This window comes from Puccinia triticina, chromosome 10A (assembly GCF_026914185.1).
Source record: "Puccinia triticina chromosome 10A, complete sequence".
NCBI classification, from domain to species: domain Eukaryota; kingdom Fungi; phylum Basidiomycota; class Pucciniomycetes; order Pucciniales; family Pucciniaceae; genus Puccinia; species Puccinia triticina.
The window spans coordinates 2,196,817-2,212,659 of record NC_070567.1 but is presented as its reverse complement, the minus strand read 5'-3'; the positions used below and the strand labels follow the sequence as shown (position 1 = coordinate 2,212,659).

General features: G+C 52.1%; 4 protein-coding genes across 4 annotated transcripts; 3 read left to right on the top strand and 1 right to left on the bottom strand.

Moving 5' to 3' along the window:
- Positions 1 to 414: 414 nt before the first annotated feature.
- Positions 415 to 3,710, bottom strand: PtA15_10A228 (uncharacterized protein; the record flags this gene model as incomplete). The annotated part of the gene is made up of 6 exons (XM_053160383.1): positions 415 to 545; positions 793 to 1,812; positions 1,880 to 2,036; positions 2,097 to 3,304; positions 3,377 to 3,535; positions 3,608 to 3,710. The coding sequence occupies 6 exons, from the start codon at positions 3,708 to 3,710 to the stop codon at positions 415 to 417; spliced, it is 2,778 nt and encodes a 925-aa protein (XP_053024363.1).
- A 3,822-nt stretch (positions 3,711 to 7,532) lies between these two features.
- Positions 7,533 to 8,735, top strand: PtA15_10A227 (uncharacterized protein; the record flags this gene model as incomplete). Its single annotated transcript, XM_053160382.1, has 1 exon — positions 7,533 to 8,735. The coding sequence occupies one exon, from the start codon at positions 7,533 to 7,535 to the stop codon at positions 8,733 to 8,735; it is 1,203 nt and encodes a 400-aa protein (XP_053024362.1).
- A 478-nt stretch (positions 8,736 to 9,213) lies between these two features.
- Positions 9,214 to 11,586, top strand: PtA15_10A226 (uncharacterized protein; the record flags this gene model as incomplete). Its single annotated transcript, XM_053160381.1, has 4 exons — positions 9,214 to 9,379; positions 9,814 to 10,346; positions 10,409 to 10,633; positions 11,161 to 11,586. 4 exons carry the CDS (start codon positions 9,214 to 9,216, stop codon positions 11,584 to 11,586), a joined length of 1,350 nt encoding a protein of 449 aa, XP_053024361.1.
- Positions 11,587 to 12,594: 1,008 nt separating this feature from the next.
- On the top strand, positions 12,595 to 15,624 carry PtA15_10A225 (uncharacterized protein; the record flags this gene model as incomplete). Its single annotated transcript, XM_053160380.1, has 3 exons — positions 12,595 to 12,852; positions 14,827 to 14,848; positions 14,909 to 15,624. The coding sequence occupies 3 exons, from the start codon at positions 12,595 to 12,597 to the stop codon at positions 15,622 to 15,624; spliced, it is 996 nt and encodes a 331-aa protein (XP_053024360.1).
- Between the last annotated feature and the right edge of the window lie 219 nt (positions 15,625 to 15,843).

The following is a 15,843-nucleotide window of genomic DNA, read 5'->3' as shown; positions in this document are numbered from 1 at the left end:
ACACGGGGAAAGCATAAACAAATTAATCAAATATCTGTCTTCGGTTTTCTCCCGGTCCACGAGGTTGTATAGGGGGATATAGAATTTTACAAAGTACTTCTTACAGGGTACAAGGCCCTGTAAAATCACCCAATTGTAAAAATACCCATGACTGGGGGCTATGTCACTTCAAACATTGTCCGATGTTCCGGACGGAATATCCTGTAAAGGTCACGGAATATCCGGTAAATATTCGGAATATCCGGTCATTTTCCGGATCCGAGATCCCTGACTCATTTACTGTCTCACAATCACTGCCACTTTCTCACGCTCACCCAGCACGTCTGGAGACTTCATTTCATTTTCAGTTGTAACAGTACAGAACAACAGTGACAAAGGGGAAGAAAAATAAAAAAACACATGCTTCCGTTGGATTTAGAGGATCTCATCCTCACTGTCATCTGCGAGTGAGTTAGACAGGCTCGCAAGGAATGCTGGAGAGGCGTGTACGGCTCGGATTGAAGGACTATCGCCGAGGGGGTGGTACGTTTCAGGGATGGATTGGTCTGTAAACCAAAGACCATTACTACTTACGTTGTCGCCGAATGAATCACCTGCATCAGCTGATTCATAACTCGCTTCAGACGACGTTTGGTATCCTTGGAAGTCGGCGTGAGACGCAGAAGCGCGTAAATCGTGCAAATCTGGGTATGCAAGGATGGGGAGGGGAGGGGGGGAGGAATGGGGACCATGTGGATTTCTCAGCTGAGGAACCAGAGCTCTGGGCGGAGTCGTGTATCTCGATTTGCTTACCAGCTGATTCCATTACTGTCGTAGAAGGTGATAGACAAGGCTCAAAATGAAGGTTTGCCGCTGGGGCGGTCGTAGAGTCTGAGCCTGAGGCGTCGTCCTCAGCCCTTGGGAGTGACGGGGAAAAGTAAACGTCCTGCTTGGCGGCAATTAGCAACTCCAATGAAGCTTCTGTGAGCTGAGGAAGAGCCGGGGCGGTCGAAGTGTCTGGGGCGTCGTCCTCGGCCTTCGGGAGTGGCAGGGAAGACGGGGCGTCCTCCTCGACGACGGCTGGGAGTTCCGAGACAGACCCTGGAAGCTGAGGAAGGGCTGGGGGGTCGTCCTCGACCTTTGGGAGTGGCGGGGAAGACGGGGTGTGCTCTTCAACGGCAGTTGGGAGCTCCGAGACGGCCCCTGGAAGCTGAGGGAGGGCAGGAGCGCCGTCATCCGCCTTCGGGAATGGCGGGGAAGACAAGGCTTCCTCCTTGTCAACAGTTGGGAGCTCCGGAAGCTGAGGAAGGGCTGGGGGGTCGTCCTTGGCCTTTGAGAGCGGCGGGGAGGAGGGGGTGTCCCCCTTGTCGGCGGTTGGGAGCGTTGAGGCAGCTTCAGGGAGCTGAGGAGGGGCTGGGGCGTCGTCCTTGGCCTTCGGGAGTGGCGGGGAAGACGGGACGTGCTCTTCGACGGCGGTTGGGAGCTTCAAAACAGTCCCTGGAAGCTGAGGGGGGGCTGGAGCGCCGTCGTCGGCCTTCGGGAATGGCGGGGAAGACAAGGCTTGCTCCTCGTCGACGGTTGGGAGCTCCGAGACAGCCCCTGGAAGCTGAGGAGGGGCTGTGGGGTCGTCCTCTGCCTTCGGGAGTGGCGGGGAAGACGAGTCTTCCTCCTCGTTGACGGTTGGGAGCTTTGAGCCAGCTTCTGGGAGCTGAGGAGCGGCAGGGGCGGTCTCAAGGGCTGGGGTGTTCTCCTCAGCCTTGATGGAAGGCCTGTCCCAGACGCTGGGCTTGCCAGTTTTGAAAGCTTCAGTTTGCTCTGGCGTAGAGCAGCCGACTACGTTCAGGAAGACTGATAGTCAGCTTAGTGAAAGATGCCACACAGAAGCCGGATAGGCACTAACCTTGCTTAAAATCAACCGGCCGAGTGTACGCAGGAACCCAAAATTCAAAAGTAGTGGATCCGAAGTGGGTCGTTGGGGGCGCTGGTGGGAGTTGACTCTCTGGTTGTTGTTGCAGTGGCGTGATGCTTGTCAGAGGCACAAATGGCGGGGGGGGCGACTGAAGTCGCAACTTCGCCGCTTAAATATCCTTGTCAAGCCATTGGAAGATATCGTCGACGGTGCGCGGCCCGGGTTCTTCAATAGGATCCTCAATGGGGGCCTTGTGATAATCAGTGTCCACTTCCATGGGCACAATGGATTCGCTGATGGTGCCGTTGCGCTTAGACTCGCATAGCTGATTGTCCTGGACTTTGAGACTATTTTTCTTCTGTGGCAATAGGGATACGCTTTTCACTGGTAAGATTGAGTGCAGAAGGGGGATGTTACACATTTCCAACGGCGCATTCGAGTAGATGTCCGAGGGAATATGAGTCATACTACAGTTGGCATTCGAGGGCGAAATGGGAACGTTAACCGCGTCCAACGGCACATCCATGTAGATGGCCGGGGCAGTATCATTCACACTGGAATTGGCATTATCCGGCAATGACTTTGAGAAATTGATGGTCGTTAAAATCTGCATGTCGTCGGATTGGAAGAGGTCGGGTTTTATTGCAAGATGCGCTGCGTCAGAGGGAATTTTGCTGGATATGATATCGATTAGGATCGGACTGATTCTGCCGGAGGATTTCTTGGATGATGATGCAACCGGTGATCGATCTTGAAGCTTGGACGGGGTTAGTGGTTCAGATTTGGTGCGTCCCACTGGTGAATCAATGATGGAAACGTTCTTTGAGGTTGTTGCTGGCGGGTGTGGCATGGAGCAAGACGCCGCGGGAACTTCATCCTGTCGCGGGGTAGAGAAGATGAGCGGCATTCCTGGATGCCACAAATGTGGCGATTTGTTCACTTCCCGTTGGGGTTCACCGGGTGGTTGCTTAGCCGGTTTGTGCTGGGTTACGGGCTTCGCCGGTTTGGGAGCTGGGCATTTTGTCGGAGTTGGGTTTGAAGCCGGACTGACATCAACAGATTTACCTTTTTCTGGAGCCTTGAAACGCCCACCGGAGCGCGTGTGTGGGCCACGAGTACTGCCTGGCACTGGAGTACTGATGGTGTCGCCTTTTTCTGGAGTCTTGAAACGCGCACTGGAGCGCGTTCGTGGGCCACAGGTACTGCCTGACACTGGAGTACTGATGGTGTCATCACGGTAACACGAGGGACTCCCGCTGGTTAGCTCTTGCGCAGGGGGGCTTGAAGTCGGGACGCGACCACCAGTGCGGGTATCCTTCACCGGTTTGATGTCCTCATCTTCGGATCCACTCTCAGAGTCAGATGTGGCGCGATCAGAGATGGCCGTCAGCTCAGAGCCCGAGTCCAAGTCTTGTTCTGGGCATTGTTTTAGTACGTATAATGTCCGGTCAGCTATAGATTCAAACCAGTGGATCAACAAATACGTACCCTGCAATTTCTCTGTAGCAAATTTCCTAAGCTCATCAATCTTCAGTTTGCGAGGGGCCTCAATCGGGTTTTCAAGGTTACGCAGCATTTCCTTTATTTGGGCAATAGTCTTGCCAACAAGACAGGGGTCATAGGGAAATCTGCCAGGATCGGGTGACACTGGCGTACATTCCAGGCAATTAGCAACGCGGAATTAGCAGGTCATGGTAAAAGGCACACCAGCTTGCAAACGTCGAGTGGCCAGCTCTCTGATTTCGTCAATCTTGATCTTTTGAGGTATATCGATCGTGCCGTCCAGTCGCTTGAGGAAACTGACAATGTCCCTCGTGGTCATTCCAACCAGTCAAGAGTCATATGGCCCACTGCGTGAAGGAGTCATTGTACGATTAATAATATGAAGGCCTGGCTGGTGCTGGAGGGGTTATGAAGCGCTGTCAGTGTATGCTGGGGTAGGGAGAGCGGAGCTGGAACGGGATTCAATCACATATTTATATATTCCAAGTCCCTCCAGTTCAGCCGGCGCAAGGCTCATGATCAATGAGAATGTTGAACAACAACACCTTTGTTAGCCGATCGCTCGGGTGCGACCGGGAGCTGTGCTGGTCACCTGTCGTATTTCTGGTCGCAGGCCTAGGTTTCAGTAGTTTATTAGTGATGATTTCAACACGAGTGATCTGTAAGATCTGACGGAGGATTGGACTTGAACCTTTCTGGTGTCAGACTGTACGGTACGCGGAGCCGTTGTTCAAGCATTCCAATGTGAGTCTATAGAGTTGATTTCAATTTTCAAAGCGGCCTCTTCTGACGGAGCTACCACCGTCTGAGAGTTGATGGATGCAATACACTGAGTCTGAGAGACCCCCGCCGGGCATGCCGGGATAGTTGAGCCAGAGAGAGATTTTGGCCTCATATGTATAATACCGTGTACCAGAGTAGACCAGATCAACTGCGCTGAGAAACTTCAAATCATCAGCAAGACCTCCACTACTTATAAGTTGAAGTTGATAGTCAATAGATAACATTAGGTTCGGAAAATAGATAATATACTGGTTTCTTGGTTTCACGGTAGCTGATAGATGATAGATCAACAAGCTTCTGCAAGGATGATGTCAGTGACGGCAGATGGTGCGTTGTACATATGTATTTTGCCAGACCTTCAACGGTTTTTCCTGAAAGCTTGCTTATAACTGACCGGGAAACTGTTCTCCATGACGGCCTTCAGCAGAGAAAGAGGAATGGCCAGGTGAGTATTCCGGAATTTTCTTCATCCACAAATCAGATCCTTATGACTGATTTTATCCATCTATCTAATACAAAGACCCCAAGAAGCTATTAGTTCCGGGCTTGAAGAAGCACCTCAAGAGCCGGGGTATACCTTTTGATTCAAAAGCTCGTCGCGGTGAATTAGTTCAAATCTACAAGGACAACAGACCGCTTTCCCTGCGTGGTAATCCAAGCACCACTACCAAAGGCCGCGGAAAAAGATTATTTGTGCCTGATCAGGCACAGGACAACCCACCGGCCCAGACAACTAAGCGTCCACGTAGAGGCCAGCCGGCAAGTAGTCGAGCGGAATCTCCAGCGGACCCGCCGCCTAGAGGCAAGCGCGTAATCAAGCAGCCTACACGCCCAACGGAGCCTCAGGCAGAGGCAGTTTCAAAGTCTAATGCGCAGCCCGGCACGAGCACCAATGGCCTACCGGAATCCCACAACGCCCCCTCTTGCCCAAAGCAACAGGCTGAGTCCAGCCTGCCTCATGCAGATGCGCCAGAGGTTTTGCCTCGACCGGATCCTATACCACCTGTAGTCTCAAAGACCAACGCAGTGCCGGGCAAAATTATCAATGGGCAACCAGATATCCACCAGCAGACGGAATCTAGCCTTATTTTGAACGGTTTACCTCGGTCCAATCATATATCACCCATGATCTCGCAGACCAACGCACAGCCCGGCACAAGTGCCACTGGCCGACCAGAACCCAAAAGCACCCCCCCTTCACCAGGAAAATAAAATAGTCAGTTGATGACAAGTGACATTACACCAGCTCCAGCCAGCTACCCACCATCTATCCAATATCTATCCACTATCTACCCCAATCTCCCAACCATCTCCTCAACTTCCAAAATTTACCAAGGAGGTCCTGTTCAGTTTTTGATGAGCCCAACTGATCCTCAGTTCTGTTCAGCTGATACTCAGCTTTGGCACCCAGTTCATACTCAGCTTTTCTGCCCAGCTCATACTCAGCTTTTTCATGCAGCTTACTCTCAGAATTGGAATAAAGCCTTTTGACCAGTCATTGCCCAGGTGATGCTCAGCTTTGTACCAGTCCTGGCGCAGCTGATGCTCAGCTTTGTACCAGTCCTTGCTCAGCCTTCTCCTAGTCCTGTCCCAGCTGATGCTCAGCTTTGGCCCAGTCCTGGGCTTGCTGGCCAGCTGATGCTCAGCGTGCTGAGTATCAGCTGAGCCAGGCCAGGGAGAAATATGGGAATCAGCTTGGACAGGTCCAGAGCTGAAAATCAGCTAGGCTAGGGCCAAAGCTGAGCATCAGCTGAGCCATGGACAAGGCTGAGCATCAGCTGTGCCAGGGCCAAAGATGATCATCAGGTGGCCAGTTCCAAAGCTGAGCATCAGCTGGGCCAGGGGAAAAACTGAGCATCAGCTGAGCCAGGGTAAAAGCTGAGCATCAGCTGGGCCAGGGCAAAAGCTGAGCATCATCTGGTTTTTTCACATTGAGTGCTTTGATCCTGACACCTATCATGTGAGCCCTAGATGTGCTGGTGGAGAGGAGCAGCATTGGAGCAGTGTTGGAGCTGAAAACAAAGCTGTGTCATGTCACTTGCCATCAAGTGACTACTTTTTTTTCCTGGTGCTTGCCCCAAGCAACGGGCTGAATCCAGCGCAAACGGTTTGCCTCTACCGGATTCTGTACCGCCCGTGGTTTCAGAGACCAACGCGCAGTCGGGCGCGTCCACCAATGGTCAACCTGAATCACACAGCGAGCCCACTTCATCGAAGCAACGGGCTGAGTCCAGCTTCCCTGAAGATGCTTCAAATGGTTTGCCTCAGCCGAATCCCTCGTCAAGGCCCCGAGTTGAATCTAGCCTTCCTCATGAGGATGAGTTAGCCGATTTGCCTCAGTCACATATATCCTCAGAAACCCCTCAGCTGGTAAGTGGTAACTTGATTCATTCCTTTCCAAAATTGACTGACGATGGATGTTGAAATCCACATACAGGACCCTGCTTATCCTTCGAAACGCCCACGCAGCTATCCAACACCAATGTTGGACCCTATCCGCCGGCGACCCGCATGGATTGTTGAGCGGCATTTGGCCACGCTCGGTGAGCTTAATTCTGGAGAGGTTCAGGATCACACGAGCCCCGGGACTATGGATAATGGGGCAAATGATAGTGAAGTGTCTTTGGGCCATGTTGCTCACGATTCTGTACTTCCTGAGACAGCGGATAATGGTAAAAACAGCAATTGAGCGTGCCTCGGCATTGACTTGATAAACTTTTCCGATTCTGCGGAGGTGCCTCAACCGCTTGCGTTGTCGCAATACAACAATTCAAGCATTCACCCCAACTCCCCTAGTACGAAAGATCACAATGGGGGTGTTGACCCACGCCCCAATTCCACTCAGGTACCTGCTCAGGGTCATAGTACACAATCCTATGACTTCGGCTCTCCAGCTGCACGATCCCCCTTTCAAGAAACTGCTTTGGAACCGGCTGATCTGGCGAGTTCTACATCGAAGATCCAACCTGCTCATGGAGAACAATGGGGAAGCAGTTCAGAGGATCCTTTGATTCCAGTGAATGGCCTATCCGACGAACAGACAAGTGTGCCGCAGTTGCTCCCATTGGTACTTAACTACCATCCCATTGAGTGCCCAACCCCGGTCAGCACCTCTCTCAATCCTATTCCCTTTGAACAGGAATTACCGTCAGTCGAGTACAACCAGGAAGAAATACAAGCTCTGGATCTGCTGATTGACTTAGACAGCTTTGCTTCAGTAGAAGTAACGGAAGACCAATTGTCCTCGAGGGTTCCTACTGCTATTCACGGGGACCTTGCAGGCTTGATGCCGGAGGGCTTTGACAGTCCTTGACTACTATTACACGGGTCAACAGATCCTACAACCTTTGAAGCTGCTATGGCCTCAAACCCACGGCCAGGCAGCTCAAATACCATTGCGAGCGAGCTTTTTCACCACAAACCGCACCATAACGCCGCCAGCCAGAGCTTACCGGACCCACCGCCGCTGCCGCCAAGTGTCACACCTAGCGGTGATGCTTCCCCGCAGCTGCCTGCCAGCTTAGAAACTGCGAACGAGTCCGCTCGACACCAACGGGAACATAACACGGCCAACCAGAGCTTACAGGACCCACCCTCGCTGCCGCCGAGTGCCACTCCGAGGGGCGATGCTTCCCAGCAGCTGCCTGCCGGCCCAGAGGCTGTCAACGAGCCCGCTCGACACCCACCGGACTACAACACGGCCAATCAGAGCTTAGCGGACCCACCGCCGCTGCCGCCGAGTGCCACTCCGAGGGGCGATGCTTCCCAGCAGCTGCCTGCCGGCCCAGAGGCTGTCAACGAGCCCGCTCGACACCCACCGGACTACAAGAGTGTCACACCTAGCGGTGATGCTTCCCCGCAGCTGCCTGCCAGCTTAGAAACTACGAACAAGTCCGCTCGACACCAACGGGACCATAACACGGCCAACCGGAGCTTACAGGACCCACCCTCGCTGCCGCCGAGTGCCACTCCGAGGGGCGATGCTTCCCAGCAGCTGCCTGCCGGCCCAGAGGCTGTAAACGAGCCCGCTCGACACCCACCGGACTACAACACGGCCGATCAGAGCTTAGCGGACCCACCGCCGCTGCCGCCGAGTGCCACTCCCAGGGGCGATGCTTCCCAGCAGCTGCCTGCCGGCCCAGAGGCTGTCAACGAGCCCGCTCGACACCAACCGGACCATAACACGGCCGATCAGAGCTTAGCGGACCCACCGCCGCTGCCGCCGAGTGCCACTCCGAGGAGCGATGCTTCCCAGCAGCTGCCTGCTGGCCCAGAGGCTGTCAACGAGCCCGCTCGACACCAACCGGACCATAACACGGCCGATCAGAGCTTAGCGGACCCACCGCCGCTGCCGCCGAGTGCCACTCCGAGGGGCGATGCTTCCCAGCAGCTGCCTGCCGGCCCAGAGGCTGTCAACGAGCCCGCTCGACACCAACCGGACCATAACACGGCCGATCAGAGCTTAGCGGACCCACCGCTGCTGCCGCCGAGTGCCACTCCAAGGAGCGATGCTTCCCAGCAGCTGCCTGCTGGCCCAGAGGCTGTCAACGAGCCCGCTTGACACCAACCGGACTACAACACGGGCGATCCGAGCTTACCGGACCCACCCCCGCTGCCGCCGAGCGTGGCTCCTAGCGGTGATGCTTCCCAGCAGCTGCCTGCCAGCTTGGAAGCTGCGAACGAGCCCGCTGATCACCACCAAGCGGACTGTAACATTGCCGATCAGAACTTACCGGACCCACTGCTGCAGGTATTGCCTAGTTGCGACGTTGGAATTCCTTCTTCACATCTAGGCAAGCACCCCCCGACAGCGTCAACAGAAAGCCCGCGTGAGTTTCACAAATTGTATACTTTTCGAAGAATCTGTCACCATCCTAACCCCCTTGTGCCATCTTACATACCAGGTGAAGAGGACTTGGATCGGAGACGCAAGCGTTTAAAGGAGGTCTATAAGGAAAATCACAACTCTGCAACCCCATCCAATTGAACCCGAAAAACAAGAAGACACATTGTTATCACAACGTCATCAGATGAGGAAGATGGTCACAACTTTTGCCCAGAAATTGGTAGCCGGCCAGGCTTTGCAAACGAAGATCGGGCAGATTCCCCTCAACTTGATTCTACCTTGCCCCCAACACCTCCGCTTGCTGCCCCCCAGCCCACGACGTCTCAGCCCGCGGCATCTCAGCCCGCTGCCCCTGATCAGTCCGCTACACCTCAGCTTTTCGCGCTTCAACCCCCTCCCCCCACCCCCCCCCAATACCCACAGCGACAATGGCACACAGATCCGAAGAAACTTACTATTGCAAAGATCAAGGAGGTACTGACCAAATTTGCAATCAAACCACGCTCGAGTGACAAGAAGGAAAACTACGTAAAGCATTACGAAACCTTGGCTAAACAGCAAGAGGAAGTGTGGGCTAAATACCTGGAAGAAAAGGAATTGTGGGCGAAACACTTGGGACCGTCATGCGAGAGGCATCAAGCAAACAAGGAGACGCAGAAGACTCCCCGGCTTGATCAAGAAATACCGGTAAACGTTCCCGTCACCTGATCCAAAACAGCAAAAGGTAAACAGCAAGCGGATGATCCTGCCCATGTAGGTGGCTCTCTGAGCGTTTGAAGCGTCAAAGTGCTAGAGCCCCCGAATCTTTGCGACAAGGATTCAGTAGAACCAGTTCTGGAGATCCCTGATCTGATCAACCTATCACCAGTGGTTAATCCACCACGCCAGTTACCCTCCCACAAGCAGCCGGGACCATCGACCGCCCAACAGTTTGAAACCCCGTTTCCTATGCAACGGCTAATCCGATTGGCCGCAACCGTGGATGACGCAATGCACCAAATGGATGTAGATGATCCCCCCATTCACACCGACAAACCCGATGATCCTGCTGTACCGGGGAATTTATTGGATATTGCTAAGTCATTACTACAATCTATGCAAACCATAGCGACTGGTGTCTCATCACTCAGTGCATCACTCCAAGCCACACCTGCCTTGGATCCGACTCATTTGGGCGCCGCCTCCCGTTTGCGCCCACCCTCCCAAGCTGTGCCATCAGACCAAGAAGAAGAAATTCACGAAACCCCCAGTGCAAGGCCCGGTGGCCGCAGGGCGACCCCAAGACCTGCACCCTCTGGACCCATACCACGAGGTGGACCCATCCCGGTATGCTTTGTTTAGCCTAGTGGGGATGATACCGTATTACTGATCTATTTTTCCTATATTAGGATGCAATACGGCAACACTGTGCCACCCTCCTTGGGCGCGGTCCGCGAGATCTACTCCCACCTCCTGCAACTGCCGCGGAACGGAGATCCTGGATTTACACGCTAGAGCAGCAATCCGACGGACACGCGTCTGACACCGATAGCAACAGCAGCGTCACTCGTGACAGTAGCGGAGAAAATGACAGTGCCGGCGAAGACGGTGAGGAGGATCGCATGGAATTAGACGTTGAGTATTGAAGTGGTTGGCCGCGCAACCCAAAAGCTTCCCGAGAGACCCTCCAAATCATGCGACACATGATGCGGCGAGCAGGGGTTCAATCCTCCGGCCAGATCTTGGTTCGCCGACGAGCACGGCCGCCAACACATTCCTGTGGGACCTCGCCGTTCGGATCTTCATGACATTAGTGGATGCTGGCGAATACAAGGACGTCACGCGGGAGACATGTAGTGAAGAGTTGGCTGCCACAATGATATATAATCATGCTATGCCACAATGATATATAATCATGCTACCAATAGTCTGATGAAAAGGTCAGGATTTCAAATTCTTCACTGTAGCTGGCGTTGGTAACTAACATGCATGATCTTAGGTATTGGGAACAAAATAGGATGACACCTGAGCAGAGAGCATTACACGACAAGGCCCACCAACAAAATACCCGTCGGTCAAGGGTAAAGCATTTTTTGAAACCCTTTTCTACAGCTTGCATGGTAGCTGATATCTCCCGACTCTTTTGATAATATGTACATAGCTTCGCGAGTGGCGCATCTCCACACTTCTGTCCGAGCCGTCTCTCGCCCAACTCTTGCCAATTGTGGAAAGCTGCTGCAGTGAAGACGAGACCGACGACGAGGCACCCGAGCCGCCGAATGCGCGACAAAAATCTTGTGTCACGCTCACAATGCCATGGCGCCATTCACGAGTCACTTGTCTCATGATGGAGCTCGATCGAATAAGAAGCAATCGCCGGGACGAGCACAGCAATGCACCCCCAACGCGTACACGCAGGCGATCAGCAAACCCAAATCAAAGTAAAGTCTCAGCCCCGCATGGGTTACCAATAGGAACGTACGACCAAGACTGGTTATGCCAACTTTTGGGTTACGACGCTGAGAGCTTGAAGCCCACGACAGCGCCCGCCATTGGTCACTTCATCGAGGTCCTTAAGACTCTTTGAACCGGCTGTGCAATGATGTGCCAACCTGTCATTTTTCTTTCATCTTATCCTGTCCTTGTTTGTAATATTAGAACCACTGAAGCAATACAAGAACATTCAAATTCTATTTGCTTGTTGATCTGTGGCAGGGCGGGGCACAAGATGATGGGCTTGGTAGAAAATTATGTACTTGTGTACGAAGGTATGTAAGAATATCAAATATGGGACTGATTTGAGCATATGTAACGGATCAGAGTCATGACAAAGGTAAGCCCAACGGGCCTGGGCCAGGCTAACCAGCGGCTGTAGCGGCCGAGCTTGCCCGACAGCTACAGATCCACCCTTCCCCATTCCACACTTGGCCATCACATCAGTTACAAATCTCGCAAATCCTGTTCAAGACGTGCCATGCCCACCGGCCGTTCCACAGTTTTGTGTACTTGTTGACAATGCATTGTATTCCAAAGCATTGATCTCTTGACCGGAATCGCACAACCTGGACAGCAAGTAAGTGGGGACACCAGAAAGTCGCATCTTATCAAAGAGCAACAACTAGCAAGTTGGGCCGGGGGGCAAACAAAGACGGTAAACTACTTTACTCTTTCGACACTCACACTTCAGTGGCGTTGCTGACAATTCTGATGAATTACTTGAAGGACCGTCTGTTGAATTTCAAATTAGTGAATTTCGTCACCATGGAAACCAGAATGAAGACGAATTGTCCGGATATGATAATGAGGTACAAGACCAACTCACTCAGGCGATTGCTGATATGTCTTTGCAAGCATCGGAGTCGGAGCCTGCGCCAGCCACGGTTCATGCGCCAGCCACGATTCAATACGATTGCTGTCAGTCTTTAACTCATTGGCTCTGATTAGCACATAGACTAACATGCCCTTTGCAGCTCGCTTCTTCTCGCAATTCTCTATCAGTTCAATTAGTCCCTCCATAACGTTCATCACTCTCAAAACAGCGATTTTCTACGTTACCAAAATGGTTTCAGGTTATACATCAAGTTGCATGCTGAAAATGGATCGTGAACTCGTTAAATTAATAGTCACTCAGGGGCTGCATGGCACTTCTACCCCCACTGATCTATCCTTCGCCGATAACTCAACCATCAAAGCTATTCCTGGTGACACTTGCACGGTCCTGAAGAACCTAGCGATAGAACCAGATCTCATTTATTGCATATGCTGTCCCAAGTTTTTTGCGATGTACCCGGACAACGAAAGTGCACCTCAGAAATGCTCTTTTCGCCACCTTCCTGAAAAGCCTCCGAAAGCCGTACAAAGCAAAGCCAAACAAAGCAAAGCTGCACGAGGCAAAGCTGCACAAGGCAAAGCTGCACGGGGTAAGGCTGCACAAGACAAAGCGGAACAAGGCAACATTACACAAGACAAGCAAGCGGAACGAGGCAACGTTACACAAGACAAGCAGCCCTCTACCGGAGCTGCGCAAGCCAAACAAACATCTGCCGGAACTGAACAAGTCAAACAGGTACGATTCGAACAAACCTCTTCCGGAGCTGCCGAAGACGGATCTCCCGGGACTCAGTTAGACGGAGACAAATCTGCCAAAACTGCACTAGAAGATTGATTGTATATATGCGGGGCCAAACTTTTTGACGAAACCTCACAATATTTTTTGCCCCTTCGTTGTTTTGCAGTTCAAGATCTCAACAGCTGGCTCGCTCGCTTCTTCAGCAGAGAGGGTATCAAATAGGCACTAGAGCAAACGGCCGAGAAGTCCAGGACTCCGTACGACGAGAAGAAAGAGATGACTGACATTCACAACTCCCGTGGCTGGAGAGAGTTCCTCGGTCCTGACGGTCAACAGTACACCGCCAGTAGCAGCAATGTCACATTTGCTATGTTCATGGATGGTATCAATCCCCATGGGAATAAAATATCTGGCAAACACGTCTCAATCACTTTTATGATCATGGTTTGCATGAGTTTACCTGTCTCGCTTCGCTACAATCCCAAAAATATCTTCTTAGTAGGAATTGCCCCTGGCCCACACAAACCCTCTCTTGAACAAATTAATTGGATTATGCAACCAATTGTCAAACAGCTCACAGCTCTGTGGAATTCAGGTCTGCGTCTGTCCAAAACGTACCAACACCCCAATGGTCGGGTGGTTTCGGCAGCCCTTTTGACCTTCTTTGCGGACTTGCCAGCGCTTTGTCGGGCTCTTGGATTTGCAGGCCCCACTGCAACGCGCATGTGCTCTTATTGTCTTCTGCCCAAAAATGAGATAAGCAACATTAAAGTCGAATCGTGGCCTAAACGGACCCTCGACAACCACCAACGCTGGGCCAACAAGTCTCGTGAAGCAGCCAGTGTAGAAGAAAAAGACCAAATCTTATTGGAGCACAGGGTACGCTACTCCGTCATGTTGGAACTTCCATATTGGAACATCCTTGAGTACCACGTGGTGGATTCAATGCACAATCTACTCCTAGGCCTGCTTAATTGGCACTGTCGACGATTTTGGCAAATGTCTGACAATGATGCTGAAGCAGACATAGAATCCGTCTCCCAAGCTGAACTCGACAACTTATCCTCTAGTAGTGATGAGGATCCTCCCAAAGCTCCAAAGCCCAGACCTTGCAAAAAAGCTCCAAGGCCCAGACCTCGCGAACCACCAAGCCAGGAGCCACCAAACGAGCAGGGCGAACCAGGTTTTCTGGATCTGTTGTTTGGTGACGCAACGGAAACCCATGATTCCGAGTTCATACCTGATGCCGGCACTCATGAATGGGGGGGGAAGTGGGTCCCCCCCTCCAATGGCATGGCCGTATTGGACGGGCCTGTGCTGGCTCGCATCAATTCATCCCTTAAGCGAATTCGCACCCCTACATGGATCAAACGAGTGATCCCGGTGCTTGGAAAGGCGGCCTTCGGCCGCCTCAAGGCTGACAAATGGCGGAATCTATTTACGGTCCAGCTTCCCCTCATCTTGCCGGCCATTTGGAATGACAATCACACCGCTTCCGAGTCTCTACTCCATAACTTTGCTCATCTGGTTTCTCTTGTAAACCTCGCGCTCAAAAGGAAAATGACGATCGACCGCGTGGAGAAGTACCGCCACCACATATATCAGTACATTGGAAGTTGCCAAATTCTTTTCCCGGATGTCAACCTCGCTTCCAATCACCACATGGCGTTCCACCTGGCAGACTGTCTGGACAGATTTGGACCTTGTCGTGCATGGTGGTCGTTCTCGATGGAGCGACTCATGGCTCATGTCTTGAAGAGTACAGGAAATAACCGACTAGGTAAGTGCTTGTTTGTGAGGAGAAAACAGGAAGCAAAACACTGATTTTGAGTATTCACAGGTCAACTCGAAATAACATACTTGACAAACTTCGCCAGAATCGGCAATCTGCGGGCAGCGCTGGCGAGTGGTAGTTTTCCCAAATCTTTCAAACCCTATGTGAAACAGATACGAGCTCTCTACCAACCCATCCCATTCGCCGCGGAAACCGCGACCAATCGGCGTCAAAGCACCCTCGAAGTTGGCATGCTAAACCAACTAATTGATTGGCTAAATCAAATTTTCCCCCTCGAGAACGGCGGCCAGTGGACTACGTCCAGCAAATGGAGCATGTCTTTGGCATCCGTGAACAAGGCCCCTGTCAACTCACTAATCCAAATCTTCCCAAACTTGAAGCAGGGCAATGTGGTGTATTCAAGCATGAAAACTAACGAAAGTAACTGTGTAGTCGAGCTGAAGCCGGGTTCTCAAACAAAGTATGGGATGATCAAAACGATTTTCACTCATTTACGAAGGGCCCCCGGTTCCAAAGCTGTGAAAGATACTTGGCTAGCAGTACATCCGCTGGTTACCATCCGTTGTAACCCCAACCCTTTTGCCCAACTCCAACAGTACGACGCAGTTGGCGTTGCCTTGCGAAAAGTCGAATACGATCAAGAGCACATAGTACTTCTCGAGGAGGTTTTGGCACAATGCGCGTGGATGACTTACAAGCCCAAAGAGCTTGTCCCGGCTATAGATTTTGAAACTATAGCGGTAGTCTCCCTTGATTGTTAATTTTCTCATTTTGTATCATGTCTGCTATTTTGTACACAATATACATTGATGGACCCTGAGGATGTGCTCGGTGAGCATCAGACATTGGAAATGATTGTGAGACAGTAAATGAGAGAGGGATCCCGGATCCGGAAAATGACCGGATATTCCGAATATTTACCGGATATTCCGTGACCTTTACAGGATATTCCGTCCGGAACATCGGACAATGTTTGAAGT